Genomic DNA, 15,237 nt, shown 5'->3' with positions numbered 1-15,237 from the left:
AATCCATCCAACTTACTCATCCATCCAACAAACCATCCAACAAACCATCCATTCACTAGGGGCAGAATTCTAGCCCATACAGCTTTAAATGAGCATATAAGAATACATAAATGTTCAAATAACTAAAATAACTACAGCCATCACTCATAACTAACATCAGTGATGAAAACGTGGCCTTCATCCACTTTATAAAAGTATCCTGGCCAATAACAATAATCTGTTAACATTCCTTTACATTTTTCTCTCAGTCGCTGTACAAATAGACATGTTCTCTAATAAACAGGAATACTTCTCATCTGCTAGAACACTGGCATAACTAAAACCTAGACATCTGTATATATTTACTTTTTCTCAGTTCTGTATTTTGACAAGACCACATGATTGACTCCGCTCCAGTCCGAGGTCTCAGCGGTCCTTCTCTCAGCATCCAAGTTTTTGATGCTGTTCCACAGTTCCACAGTTTTTGAATAATTCAGACTATGAGGTACAAAGTGAGTCCAGGTGCCCGGGGTTTAGGTACTTCACTACCTCCTTTATCCCATCTTCACATGTCCAGTTCCTGCTGAAGTCTTTCTCCTTGTTCTCCTCCGCTCTGAACTTTTTCCATGTTTCTGTTTTGTTATAAATAAATAAAAATGATTTAAATATCAGTGCAATGTTGTAATTGTGTCACATTATACACTATAACATTACATTACATAATTGAATACAATGGGCGGCATGGTGGCTCGGTGGGTAGCACTGTCGCCTCACAGCAAGAAGGTCCTGGGTTCGATCCTCAGGCGGGGTGGTCTGCGTCCTTTCTGTGTGAAGTTTGCATGTTCTCCCCGTGTCTGTGTGGGTTTCCTCCGGGAGCTCCGGTTTCCTCCCACAGTCCAAAAACATGCAGTCAGGTTCATTGGAGACACTGAATAGCGCTATAAGTGAATGGGTGTGTATGTGTGTGTGTTTGTGTCTGCCCTGCGATGGACTGGCGCCATGTCCAGGGTGTTACTGTGTGCCTTGCGCCCATTGAAAAGCTGACATAGGCTCCAGTGCCCCCTCGACCCTAATTGGATAAGCGGATAAGAAAATTTATGAATTGAATACAATATATTTAATTGAGAGTTAAGGGTCTTGCTCAGGGGTCCAACAGTGACATGGATTGAACCAGCAACACTTTGATTACCAGTCTGGCATCCTAAAATCCTGAGCCGTACTGCCCTGTCCTCCTCCGATACGTCCCATATCATGATGCTTCATTCTTTATACATTACAGTGGCTTCAGTCTTTTTTGGATTGAGGGTTCGACTCCTTAGTAGTGCTATTGGCTGGTCTGGCGTCTACATACACGGCTATGTCTGATTGGCTTTGTCAGGGAAAGGGGGGGTGACCAAGGCTGTGCAATGGATTGATGCCCTGTCCAAGGTGTGTTACTTTGTGCATAGTGTCCAGTGATCCCTGGAAAACCGGACCCACAACGACCCTAACCAGGATAAAGCGATAGTGAATGAATGAATGAAGGAATGAATATCATGTACACAAACAAAACACAGCTTGGGAATTGCAAAGATTCGTTAGGATTCGTAAGGTCCTGGGGTCAGAATGTTTCCCTAATTACAAAGAGACGCCACCTACATAACCAGAAGTTGTTTAAAAGGGTTGCTGTCATGGACCAACCACCTCAAACAGCTCGAGTTTGAAGCCATATGTTTCTGAAACTCTCACTGGACCACGTTCAGGCACCAAACACCAAAGGTTTAAATAAAAAATGGTACCTTATCTTCACTTTGGAACATGGTGGTGGGTCTGTGATGTTGTAGGGCTGTTTTTCTTTTAAAGACCATAAACAAGTAGTGAATACATGCTATTATAAAGTCGATCGAGTACCAGCAGACATTAAATCAAAACCTGACCGCCTCAGCCAAGAATTTATAACTGGGCCAAAGTTGGATCTTCCAGCAGGACAATAATCCAAAAATCCAAAGCACATCTGATCGGTTACATAATCATAGTTTGGCCATAGCCGTCCCATTTTTCAGACCTAAACCCCAAAGAAAACTGTGGAATGAGACGATTCTGTGCAGAGGAAAGGTCACAGATCACAGAATTAATGAATTAAAACTACACCGACCAGGCATAACATTCTGAGCACTGACAGGTGAAGTGAATAACACTGATTATCTCTTCATCACGGCACCTGTTAGTGGGGGGGATATATTAGGCAGTAAGTGAACATTTTATCCTCAGAGTTGATGTTAGAAGCAGGAAAAATGGGCGAGCGTGAGGATCTGAGCGAGTTTGACGAGGGCCAAATTGTGATGGCTAGACGACTGGGTCAGAGCATCTCCAAAACTGCAGCTTTTGTGGTCAGTATCTATCAAAAGTGGTCCGGCGACAGGGTCATGGGCGGCCAAGGCTCACTGATGCACGTGGGGAGCGAAGGCTGGCCCGTGTGGTCCGATCCAACAGACAAGCTACTGTAGCTCAAACTGCTGAAGAAGTTAATGCTGGTTCTGATAGAAAGGTGTCAGAATACACAGAGCATCACAGTTTGTCACGTATGTGGCAGCAAAAGGGGGACCAACACAATATTAGGAAGGTGGTCATAATGTTGTGCCTGACTGGTTTATATTAATGACAGTAGTAAAGGAATAAACTCACCCTCGTCTAACGTGGTCAGTAGAACATAATTCTCTGGATGCTCGACCAGATCCTTCTTTTGAACGTCACCCGTCTCCAGCAACCGAAGCACCCCTACAAATAAGATAAATTAACATAATCACAAGCCTGAATGAATGAAAATGTGACTTCTAATGATCAGTAAAAACAACAAACATTTTCTGTACTTTGCTTAAAACAGTCAGGCAGCCAAGATGTTTCAGTTTATAGGTGCAGAGATGGTGCTGTCCACCACCTCTAAGATCTGGGTTTGAATCCTAGAGGTGCTATTGGCTGGGCAATTATGCAGACATGGTTGTCTATGACTAAGTGAGAGGTGGCCGAAGCTTTGCTATGTGTTGGCCCCCTGTCCAGGGTATTCTTGACATCCACCGAGTGTTTCCCTTTGGAACCGGACCCACTGCAACCCTGACCTGGATGTTTCGATTTGCAAACCTCAATAATACAACAATAATGTCAACCTATGCAGTTTAAACCCTTTATTCCATCTGAATAACTTAGTCACTTTCACAAGGAGACAATTTAGATAAGTCAATTTATCTTCTGCATGTTTTGGGAGGTATATAACAGAATTTCATAGGAAAACCCACACAGACACAAGCAGAACATGATAGAAGGTCAGGTTTGAACCTAGGTCCTTAAAACCTCTGGAGTTGTGTGACCTCACTGACTGTATTGACTGAATAGGCACAAATTCCCACAGACTTCAAAGTCTTCTATAAAGACTTTTCAGAAGAGTGGACGATATTAAAGCTACACATGCTATAAACGACCCATACTTTTGGAATGGAACGTCCAACAAGCTCATGGTCAGGTGTCCCAATACTTTTGTCCATATAGCGTGTACATTTTACCTTCGACTGTTTTCCACACTTGCACCTCGACCTTGGCGGTTCCTTCTCTCGCTATGGCAATCTTTCGCACCGTGTCCCTGGCATAAGCACCAGGTTTGACCTTATACACCAGGAGACTGTTGTCCTGTCCAGGAAGACACTCCGTCCTGTTGGTCCCCGGCTTCGTCTCTATCAGATAATTAAGATTAATACACAGAGATAAATATACACATATACAGTACATATGTACATACACCGATCAGCCATAACATTAAAACCACCTCCTGTCCATTTTATCAGCTCCACTTTGTAGTTCTACAATTACTGACTGTAGTCCATTTGTTTCTCTGCATGCTTTGTTAGCCCCCTTTCATGCTGTTCTTCAATGGTCAGGACCCCCACAGGACCACCACAGAGCAGGTATTATTTAGGTGGTGGATCATTCTCAGCACTGCAGTGACACTGACATGGTGGTGGTGTGTTAGTGTGTGTTGTGCTGGTATGAGTGGATCAGACACAGCAGCGCTGCTGGAGTTTTTAAACACCTCACTGTCACCGCTGGACTGAGAATCTTCCACCAACCAAAAATATCCAGCCAACAGCGCCCCGTGGGCAGCGTCCTGTGACCACTGATGAAGGTCTAGAAGATGACCAACTCAAACAGCAGCAATAGATGAGCGATCGTCTCTGACTTTACATCTACAAGGTGGACCAACTAGGTAGGAGTGTCTAACAGAGTGGACAGTGAGTGGACACGGTATTTAAAAACTCCAGCAGCGCTGCTTTGTCTGATCCACTTATACCAGCACAACACACACTAACACACCACCACCATGTCAGTGTCACTGCAGTGCTGAGAATGATCCAGCACCCAAATAATACCTGCTCTGTGGGGGTCCTGATCATTGAAGAACAGGGTGAAAGCAGGTTAAAAAAGTATGTAGAGAAACAGATGGACTACAGTCAGTAATTGTAGAACTACAAAGTGCTTCTATATGGTAAGTGGAGCTGATAAAATGGACAGTGAGTGTAGAAACAAGAAGGTGGTTTTAATGTTATGGCTGATCGGTGTACATATAAGTTATCCATCTGTTAAAGCTGGTACCTGGGCAAATTTTACAGCACTTCCCCTCGATCTTAATGGGATGCTTGCACTGGTACTGGTTCGGACAAGTGATGCGCCTGCACTCCTGTAGTCCGTCTTTACAGGTGCACAGAACGCACTCCAGAACTTTCCCCATCACGGGGGGGTTCCACATGTCACCATGTGAGTACGTCTTTCCACTGTACATGCAAGCTTAGACAAACGATAGTGAGTCACATGTTGGAAAGTTTATGTACATTTATAGGGTCACGTATAGGGTCATGAAAGTCCAAGGACCAGAAGACCAGACACAAACACATGAACAATGCTAAACACCAAGCTAAGGGCTACTGCTAAAGGCTAAATGTTATACAAACATAGAACATGACTAAACTTTTCAATGGGCGCACGGCACACAGTAAGCCACAGTGGTGTATGGAGAATGAAGCATCATGATATGGGACGTATCAGAGGAGGACAGGGCAGTACGGCTCAGCATTTAGGATACTAGACTGGTAATCAGAGGGTTGCTGGTTCAATCCCTGCCACTGTTGGACCCCTGAGCAAGATCCTAAACTGTCAGTTAAATATATTGTATTAAATTCATTCATTCATTTTCTCATCCGCTTATCCAGTTAGGGTTGCGGGGGGTACTGGAGCCTATGCCAGCTTTTCAATGGGCGCAAGGCACACAGTAACACCCTGGACGGGACGCCAGTCCATCGCAGGGCAGACACACAAACACACACACACACACACACCCATTCACCTATAGGGCAATTCAGTGTCTCCAATTAACCCGACTGCATGTCTTTGGACTGTAGGAGGAAATCGGAGCTCCCAGAGGAAACCCACACAGACACGGGGAGAACATGCAAACTGCACAGAAAGGACCCGGACCGCCCCGCCTGGGGATCGAACCAAGGACCTTCTTGCTGTGAGGCGACAGTGCTACCCACCAAGCCACCGTGCCGCCCTAAACATGTACCTGACTAACACTAAACAAAATTCCTAAGCAAGAGCAAGAGTCAACCAGTCACCATGACTAATCAAAATCATCAAAATATCAACCACAACCATAACAAAACAGCCTCAGCTGAATGACCATGGCCATAAATACCCTGAGTATACTGCATAATGAGGTTCAGCTGTGCATCATTAGCTGCACTGACCAATAATCTTGAGAGGACGTCAACTTAAAACCATAAACAAGACCACCCCAACCATATGCTCCCGGAGACTAGGGCATGGCTAGGAGCTCCGGGAGCACAAAGGCTGGATTCGTGACAGGTAACAATACATTATTACAGTCGGTCAATGTTATAAAACATCTCCTTTAACCTCAGTGATGGAGTCCCGACCCCAAGGAAACCACTGGTGTATGATTATAAATATGTATTAGCAGTAATGATTATAAATGGATGGACGTGTGGTGGATCTCACCTCTCTGGTGTTTGCGCTGAAGAAGGATCTTGACGCTAGTCTCAGCAGCTCCTTTGAGGTTCAGCGTTTGTAGGTTGAGGGCTCGACTGGTGCCTCGAACAGTTGTTGGAAGAACCCGCACGGCTCGGTTCTTCGTCTGCTCTCTGGCGCAGTGGTCCACACAGTGCCTCTGTTTAGGAAATCTAGATTTATTCTCATGTCAAATATACTGTAGTATAGAATAATAGCTTTTACACTGATCAGCCATAACATTAAAACCACCTCCTTGTTTCTACACTCACTGTCCATTTTATCAGCTCCACTTACCATATAGAAGCCCTTTGTAGTTCTACAATTACTGACTGTAGTCCATCTATTTCTCTGCATGCTTTGTTAGCCCCCTTTCATGACCACTGATGAAGGTCTAGAAGATGACCGACTCAAACAGCAGCAATAGATGAGCGATCGTCTCTGACTTTACATCTACAAGGTGGACCGACTAGCTAGGAGTGTCTAATAGAGTGGACAGTGAGTGGACATGGTATTTAAAAACTCCAGCAGCGCTGCTGTGTCTGATCCACTCATACCAGCACAACACACACTAACACACCACCACCATGTCAGTGTCACTGCAGTGCTGAGAATGATCCACCACCTAAATAATACCTGCTCTGTGGTGGTCCTGTGGGGGTCCTGACCATTAAAGAACAGGGTGAAAGGGGGCTAACAAAGCATGCAGGGAAACAGATGGACTACAGTCAGTAATTGTAGAACTACAAAGTGCTTCTATATGGTAAGTGGAGCTGATAAAATGGACAGTGAGTGTAGAAACAAGGAGGTGGTTTTAATGTTATGGCTGATCTGTGTATACATTATATATTTTTTTATTATATATAAGGATCAGGATGACAGAATTGCCCCAGCATGGTGGGTAACATTTCATATTGCATAAGATCTATTACTGAACACTACTACTATTAGTAAACAAGAAGAATACATACTACTCCTCGGTTCAGTTGCTGTCCTCCATCCTCATATGAATGGATGTCTGGTGGCCCCTCTGATCAGTTCAGAGAAACAAGAGTCACATTGCCTCCTTAAATCTACTCAAAAACCGCAGCCACACGTGCCAGATTTATGACAGATTAATATACACACAACTATACACATCCATCCATCCATCCGTCCGTCCATCCATCCATCCGTCCGTCCATCCGTTCATCCATCCATCCATCCATCTGTCCGTCCATCCATCCATCTGTCCGTCCATCCATCCATCCGTCCATCCATCCATCCGTCTGTCCATCCGTTCATCCATCCGTCCATCCATCCATCTGTCCGTCCATCCATCCGTCCATCCATCCGTCCATCCATCCATCCGTCCGTCCGTCCGTTCATCCATCCATCCGTCCGTCCATCCATCCATCCGTTCATCCATCCATCCGTCCGTCCATCCATCTGTCCGTCCATCCATCCATCCGTCCGTCCATCCATCCATCCGTCCGTCCGTCCATCCGTCCATCCATCCATCCGTCCGTCCATCCATCCATCCGTCCATCCATCCATCCGTTCATCCATCCATCTGTCCGTCCATCCATCCATCCATTCATCCTTCCATCCATCCATCCGTTTATCCATCCATCGCAAACATGACCTTAACCTCGGTCCTGAATAAAATAATTAATACAGTCAGCTGCAGAACTATTAGCATCCTTACTGGAAAACGAGAACTGAGCAGAACCAGGACCCACTGGGAGATTAGATCTTACAACTGGTTTAGGAAAGCCTGAAATTTAAGACTGGTCTGCTCAGTTTGCGAAGATGAGATGATTAATATACACCGATTAGGCATAACATAATGACCACCTCCTTGTTTCTACACACACTGTCCATTTTATCAGCTCCACTTACCATATAGAAGCACTTTGTAGTTCTACAATTACTGACTGTAGTCCATCTGTTTCTCTGCATGCTGTGTTACCCCCTTTCATGCTGTTCTTTAATGGTCAGGACCCCCACAGGACCACCACAGAGCAGGTATTATTTAGGTGGTGGATCATTCTCAGCACTGCAGTGACACTGCAGTAGAACTACAAAGTGCTTCTATATGGTAAGTGGAGCTGATAAAATAGACTGAGTGTAGAAACAAGGTGGTTTTAATGTTATGGCTGATCGGTGTATTTACTTTAATTAAAGATTAAACTTCAGTCACATTTAGAGTAAGGTTAAGCTTATTAACAAAGAGTGCTAACACCGTAGCTGACTGTATATAACACATATAACAAGCACTTTAATTTAACAATAAATATTGCTAATTATTGAAACTGTATTAACTGTAAAAGCTTTATGCAGCTAATCAATCATGACAGTGATCACCTCTGCAAACCAGGCAGCATGAATCTGGAACAGAGACGGGCGACGAGCATGTGATGGGCTGACAGGTTTTCAGTGCACAGAAAATTTCTCCATTCTTGGACATCAGAAAAGAAAAATAATATTAATTACCATCCTACCGCACAACATTTCTATTATTAGGGATCTTCAAAAATGTTCTGCACTTTTATATTTTGGTTATAGGTGGTGAGGGTGGGAGGAGGAGTAATCGGTCGTGGCTGAGAGACTGAGAGACGCTTATAGTCCGGATTTAGCTCCATCTGATTTCCACCTTTTTGGACGCTCAAAGAATCTTCAAGGGGAAGAAGATTTTCATGTGATGATGATGTGAAAGCAGCGCTACATCAGTGGCTACGCGCTCAACCAAAAACATTTTTTTGCTGATGACATTAAAAAGTTGGTACGCTGAAAAAATACACCTGTGTAGAAAAGTGATGTAGTTTGTTTCTGAAATTCTTAATAAGTGAGTTTAAAAAGTGCGGAAACTTTTTGAAGAACTCTCTTATCATAAACAACAGCATTACAGAACAGGGGCTTTATGGTATCTCAGTATAATGACATTTTTTTCTGGTTAGAATGTGTATAAATGCAGTTTTGGGACATTCAAAGGTGCACAACAAAGAGTTTTGAATGTACACAAGTAAGTCCAGCTGTATTTTATTCCAGGTTTCTCAGGCTTATGATGCTCTCATTTCATTGTGTTCTAAATGTAGTTCCATCCTGTCTGCCATAGGGCAGATGTGTATTTTGGAAGAATATTGGTAAAATGCAGAATGATTGTGCAGCTTGAGCAGTTCTCTGGTATTCCTAGCTATGGTTTTGCTATCTGGTTCTATAAGGTGATTCAAGGTGATTGCCAGGGTTTTGGTAACATGATTGCTATGTGTCTACAGATGGATGCTGGGGTTTAGAAGTTGCTTAGGGCAGCGATAGCTCAGCAGTTAAGTTGGTTTAAGCCCCACTACTGCCACTTTTGGCCCTCTGAGCAACCCGCAATTTATTGATATGTATTCAGTCTTAATTGTAAGTCATTTTGGATAAAAGCATCTGTTGCAAATGTAAGTTGCTTTTGTGCTGCTAGGTGGTTGCTGTGGTGTGCAGATTGGTTGCAAGGTGGTTGTGATGGTACCCTACATGACTACTTGTTGTCAATATATTATTATTAATAATATAGACAGACCATCAAAGACCATACATTTGCACACACGCACTTTACATTTACATTTTCAGCATTTAGCAGACGCTTTTATCCAAAGCGACTTGGACAGTATACAGTCCCAACAGTGGCAACCTGGCAGTGGTGGGGTTTGAACCAGTGACCTTCTGTTTACTAGTCCAGTACCTTAACCACTATGCTACAACTGCCCCACTTCATGTAAATAATGACTTGGAAATTAATGACAAATGTGTCTTACACGCCTGCAGTGATATATCAGTTGTACTTAAATCAGAGCTAGTTTCTATGCTGTATGACAATTCCAGACATACAGAGGTACGTAAATCACATAGGATTGTTTTAGGGCACTTTGAGGTATATGAGCCTAGCTAGTTTTATTCTAAATGTAAAAGCTGATGTAAATAGTGTAGTAACTTACAGAGCATGTGCAGAGAACACACTGGTTGGACTGGCGTGAAGGGAACAGGTCAGGATTTGTAAACCTCTCCCCCATTTGGTATACATTTCCATTGTGGCGACAGGTTTTAACAGGGGCCCTCAAACCAGCAGGGGTTCTCTGCTCATCTGTGGATGATAATAAAAAGAAAGGTGAGACTGAACCTGAACATATACACAATAAATGAAGGCATCTCAAACTCTGACCTCGTCTCTTGTCTGAGTGCTTTCCTCATACAGGATTCTCCTGATCTTCTCCTGATCTATTTCTATAGAAGGGACGTTTGTGTAGTGACCTTAGGTTGCACCTAACACCTACAAAGCCAAAAACTGACCACCCCTGTACAAGGTACAAGTCTGAATCCTCTTGATCCACTTATTAGAAAAAGAGGAAGGTAGGCATCAAGGCTCGTCTTTGTACAAGCATGAGGTTCAAGGTGGCGGCTTGAACGTCTGTCTGTCTGTTCTACCTGAGTCTATTTATATGTATACATACTGTATGTATACCTATATACACCGATCAGCCATAACATTAAAACCACCTCCTTGTTTCTACACTCACTGTCCATTTGATCAGCTCCACTTACCATATAGAAGCACTTTGTAGTTCTACAATTACTGACTGTAGTCCATCTGTTTCTCTACAAACTTTTTTAGCCTGTTTCACCCTGTTCTTCAATAGTCAGGACCCCCACAGGACCACCACAGAGCAGGTATTATTTAGGTGGTGGATCATTCTCAGCACTGCAGTGACACTGACATGGTGGTGGTGTGTTAGTGTGTGTTATGTTGGTATGAGTGGATCAGACACAGCAGTGCTGCTGGAGTTTTTAAACACCTCACTGTCACTGCTGGACTGAGAATCGTCCACCAACCTAAAATATCCAGCCAACAGCGCCCCGTGGGCAGCAACCTGTGACCACTGATGAAGGTCTAGAAGATGACCAACTCAAACAGCCGCAATAGATGAGCGATCGTCTCTGACTTTACATCTACAAGATGGACCAACCAGGTAGGAGTGTCTAATAGAGTGGACAGTGAGTGGACACGATATTTAAAAACTCCAGCAGCGCTGCTGTGTCTGATCCACTCATACCAGCACAACACACTCTAACACACCACCACCATGTCAGTGTCACTGCAGTGCTGAGAATGATCCAACACCTAAATAATACCTGCTCTGTGGTGGTCCTGTAGGGGTCCTGACCATTGAAGAACAGCATGAAAGGGGGCTAAAAAGGTATGTAGAGAAATAGATGGACTACAGTCAGTAATTGTAGAACTATAAAGTGCTTCTATATGGTAAGTGGAGCTGATAAAATGGACAGTGAGTGTAGAAACAAGGAGGGATCTTCAAAAAGTTTTCACACTTTTTAAAACTCTACATTGCAGTACCTACTGTCAAACATAGTATTACTGTTTTGCTGCGGTCATGGACAGATGTCCACATACTTTTGGCCTCGCAGTGTCTACGTCCCTCGCGAGTGTACACATTTTTCCCTTTGGCTGCAGCACTAAAATCAAAGTGTGTTTGGTGTTAATGTCTTAATGAGGCAATTACTGGGCACGTCCATGCCAGCTGAGCACATGCTGTCAAATAAAACTAGCACATCATTTTAAAGGAATTTAAACAACTCCAGTAAAAATCCCCAAAGTGAGCGGGGTGCACATCTGAAACAGACTCGCTGCTCTCCATCCAGACAGGACTGTTAATACATTTCGACAGAACTGTTAACCGTGGAAGGTTGTGACCGTACCTGCACAGCGTGGGCAGCACTGCTGAGGGTCCGTCACTGGGTTGGCACAGCGCAGATTGGGGCATTTGATGGGGTTACACTTCACATGGCCAGACTTTAAGATGTAGGAGAGCAAATGTTATAAACACAGATTCATGAGAAGCAGAAAATAAACAGATTTTTATTTAATACACTGTATGGACAAAAGTATTGGGACACCCCTTTCTAATTATTAAAATCACACGTTTCAGCCACAACAGTTGCTAACAGGTGTAATAAATCAATTATATAAGGGAAATTATATGCTTCCAACTTTGCAGCAGCAGTTAAGGGAAGGTCATTTCCTATTCCAGCATGACTGTACCCCTGTGTACAAAGCAAGCTCTATAAAGACCCTCCAGTGTCCTGCACAGAGACCTGACCTCAGCCTCACATCAACAGAGGCTTTCCTGACCAACATCAGTGCCCAAGTATATAACTATACTATACAGCGCAGTGTAATGTGGAGTTATGTATAATCTACAGTATAACACAGTGTTATGTATAATCTATAATGCAGTGTTATGTAGTATTATATAGTATATATAATATAGTCTTATGTATTATATGTAACGTAGTGGTATGTATACTATATAACGCAGTGTAATGTAGTGTTATGTATAATCTATAACACAGTGTTATGTATAATCTATAATGCAGTGTTACGTAGTATATACTGTATATAACGTAGTTTATGTATTATATATAAAGGAGTGTTATGTATACTGTATAACAGTGTGATATAGTGTTATGTATAATGTGGTGTTATTTATTGTGTAAGATGCAGTGTTATGTATAATCTATAACACAGTGTTATGTATAATCTATAATGCAGTGTTATGTAGTATTATATAGTATATATAACATAGTCTTATGTATTATAAGTAACGTAGTGGTATGTATACTATATAACGCAGTGTAATGTAGAGTTATGTATAATCTATAACACAGTGTTATGTATAATCTATAATGCAGTGTTATGTAGTATTATATAGCATATATAATGTAGTTTATGTATTATATATAATGAAGTGTTATGTATACTGTATAACACAGTGTGATGTGTTATGTATAATGTGGTGTTATTTATTGTGTAAGATGCAGTGTTATGTATAAGTTATGTATAATCTATAACATAATGTTATGTGTTGTATATAATGTAGTGTTATGTACACTTTATAATGCAGTGTCATGTAGTGTTATGTATAATGTGGTGTTATTGTGTATAATGTAGTGTTATGCAGTGTTATGTATAATCTATGACATAGTGTTATGCATGATCTATAATGTAGTGTTATGTATACTATATAGCCATACAAATGCAGTCATCTTTTAACTGAATGCGCACAAATTCCCACACACATACTTCTCAGAAGACCGGCTGTTGGTATAGCTGAGAAGATCATACAGATGTCACTCTGTTTTAATACTGTTTGTTTGTTGTGTTCATGGTCAGGTGTCCAAATACTTTTGGCCATATAGTGTACAAGCAGTTGCAAGTAAAAAAGTTTGTGAACCCTGTTATATACACAGGGTGTCGGTGAGGAGTTTGATGCATTGTAGTGTCCACAAATGTTTTCCTCCAGGTACTTTAGTTACCTCCCACTTGTAAATGACTCCGATTTGTCCCTTGGTGTGAGTGAGTGAATAAAGGATGATGAATTTGTGAATTGGTGTGTCCTGCTCTCGTCCAGGGTGTTTTTCTCCTTAATCCTAATGCCCAAAAGAGGCCAGTAAAATAAATGAAGGAAGACCAGACCACATATTTATGAGTTCTTAATAGATAAATACAGATCAGCACAAAGGGTTCACAAACTTTTTGTAATGAATACACCAGGCTGGTTCTCTTGTAGGAATGAATGAATGAATGAATGAATGTCAGTGTATCAGTACAGAGCAGACTTACGTACTTCAGTGCAGGTACAGCGGATGCAGAACATGAATCCAAACGGCTCGAGATAAGGATGCCAGCTCTCTCCGGGACTGAAGCTCTTCTCTTTAAACTTACAGGACACAGCAGGTACTGAACACAGCACAGAGAGGTTATAACAACTGCTCAGTCATTACAGAAACACAACACTGAGTAATGTGTGTAATTTAGTGTTATGTACTATCTATAATATGGTGTTGTGTAGTGTTATGTACTATGTAGAATGCAGTGTTATGTATAATCTATAACATAGTGTTAAGTATACTATATAATGCAGTGTAATGTAGTTATATATAATGTTGTATTATTTATTATGTGTGATGTAGTGTTTGTATTATGTTTGTTCATATGTATACTATATAACGCAGTTTAATGTGGTGTTATTTATTGTGTATAATGTAGTGTTATGCAGTGTTATGTATAATCTATAACATAGTGTTATGCATGATCTATAGTGTAGTGTTATGTATACTATATAACACAGTGTAATGTAGTGGTATGTATATTTAGTGTTATGTAAACTATATAACGCAGTGTAATGTAGTGGTATGTATAATGTAGTGTTATGTATCATATATAACGTAGTGTTGTGTATAATCTATAACATAGTGTTATGCATGATATATAATGTAGTGTTATGTATACTATATAACACAGTGTAATGTAGTGGTATGTATAATTTAGTGTTATGTAAACTATATAACGCAGTGTAATGTAGTGGTATGTATAATGTAGTGTTATGTATCATATATAACGTAGTGTTGTGTATAATCTATAACAGTGTTATGCATGATCTATAATGTAATGTTAGGTATAATCTATAACATATTGTTATGTATGATCTATAATGTAGTGTTATGTATAATCTATAATGTAGTATTATGTACACTATATAACGCAGTGTAATGATGTGGTATGTATAATGTAGTGTTATGTATAATCTATAATGTAGTGTTATGTATAATCTATAATGTAGTGTTATGTATGCTATATAACGCAGTATAATGTATTTTATATTATGTAGTATTATGTACACTATATAACGCAGTATAATGTATTTTATATTATGTAGTGTTATGTATGCTATATAACGCAGTATAATGTATTTTATATTATGTAGTATTATGTACACTATATAACGCAGTATAATGTATTTTATATTATGTAGTGTTATGTATACTATATAACGCAGTGTAATGATGCGCACTTACTTTTCCTGCTCTGTCCCGCGTGTGTTCCGCTCCACATCAGGCAGCGCACCGTGAGGAGAATAAACACCTGCTTCAGGTAAATCATCGTTTCTTCTTATAATCCCACATCAACTCCACACAACATTTATTATATAATGAATGATTTAATCCTCCTCGAGTTTCTCCCTTTTACTGTTAAATCCGCGGACTGGAGCGACCAGCAGCCGCTGAGACCAGAATAAAGTTCTTGTGCTTCATTAAAAGCGCCGCCTGCTGGATAACCAACTGAACTACACACGTACCGACTCAAACATGAAATGTGCAGGAGAAAACATT

General features: G+C 41.3%; 1 protein-coding gene across 1 annotated transcript; it reads right to left on the bottom strand.

The window, feature by feature from the left end:
• Window positions 1–208: 208 nt before the first annotated feature.
• chrdl2 (chordin-like 2) lies at window positions 209–15,007 on the bottom strand. Its single transcript, XM_063011874.1, has 11 exons — window positions 14,923–15,007; window positions 13,692–13,804; window positions 11,764–11,857; window positions 9,990–10,135; window positions 8,377–8,470; window positions 7,002–7,060; window positions 6,022–6,190; window positions 4,600–4,791; window positions 3,516–3,683; window positions 2,644–2,736; window positions 209–611 (listed from the first exon to the last, which is right to left on the bottom strand). Exons 1-11 carry the CDS (start codon window positions 15,005–15,007, stop codon window positions 478–480), a joined length of 1,347 nt encoding a protein of 448 aa, XP_062867944.1. The 3' UTR covers window positions 209–477.
• Window positions 15,008–15,237: the final 230 nt, after the last annotated feature.

The sequence above is a fragment of the Trichomycterus rosablanca genome, chromosome 16, assembly GCF_030014385.1.
Source record: "Trichomycterus rosablanca isolate fTriRos1 chromosome 16, fTriRos1.hap1, whole genome shotgun sequence".
NCBI classification, from domain to species: Eukaryota; Metazoa; Chordata; class Actinopteri; order Siluriformes; family Trichomycteridae; genus Trichomycterus; species Trichomycterus rosablanca.
The sequence above is the reverse complement of the archived record's forward strand: the minus strand, read 5'-3'. Positions and strand labels throughout refer to the sequence as shown.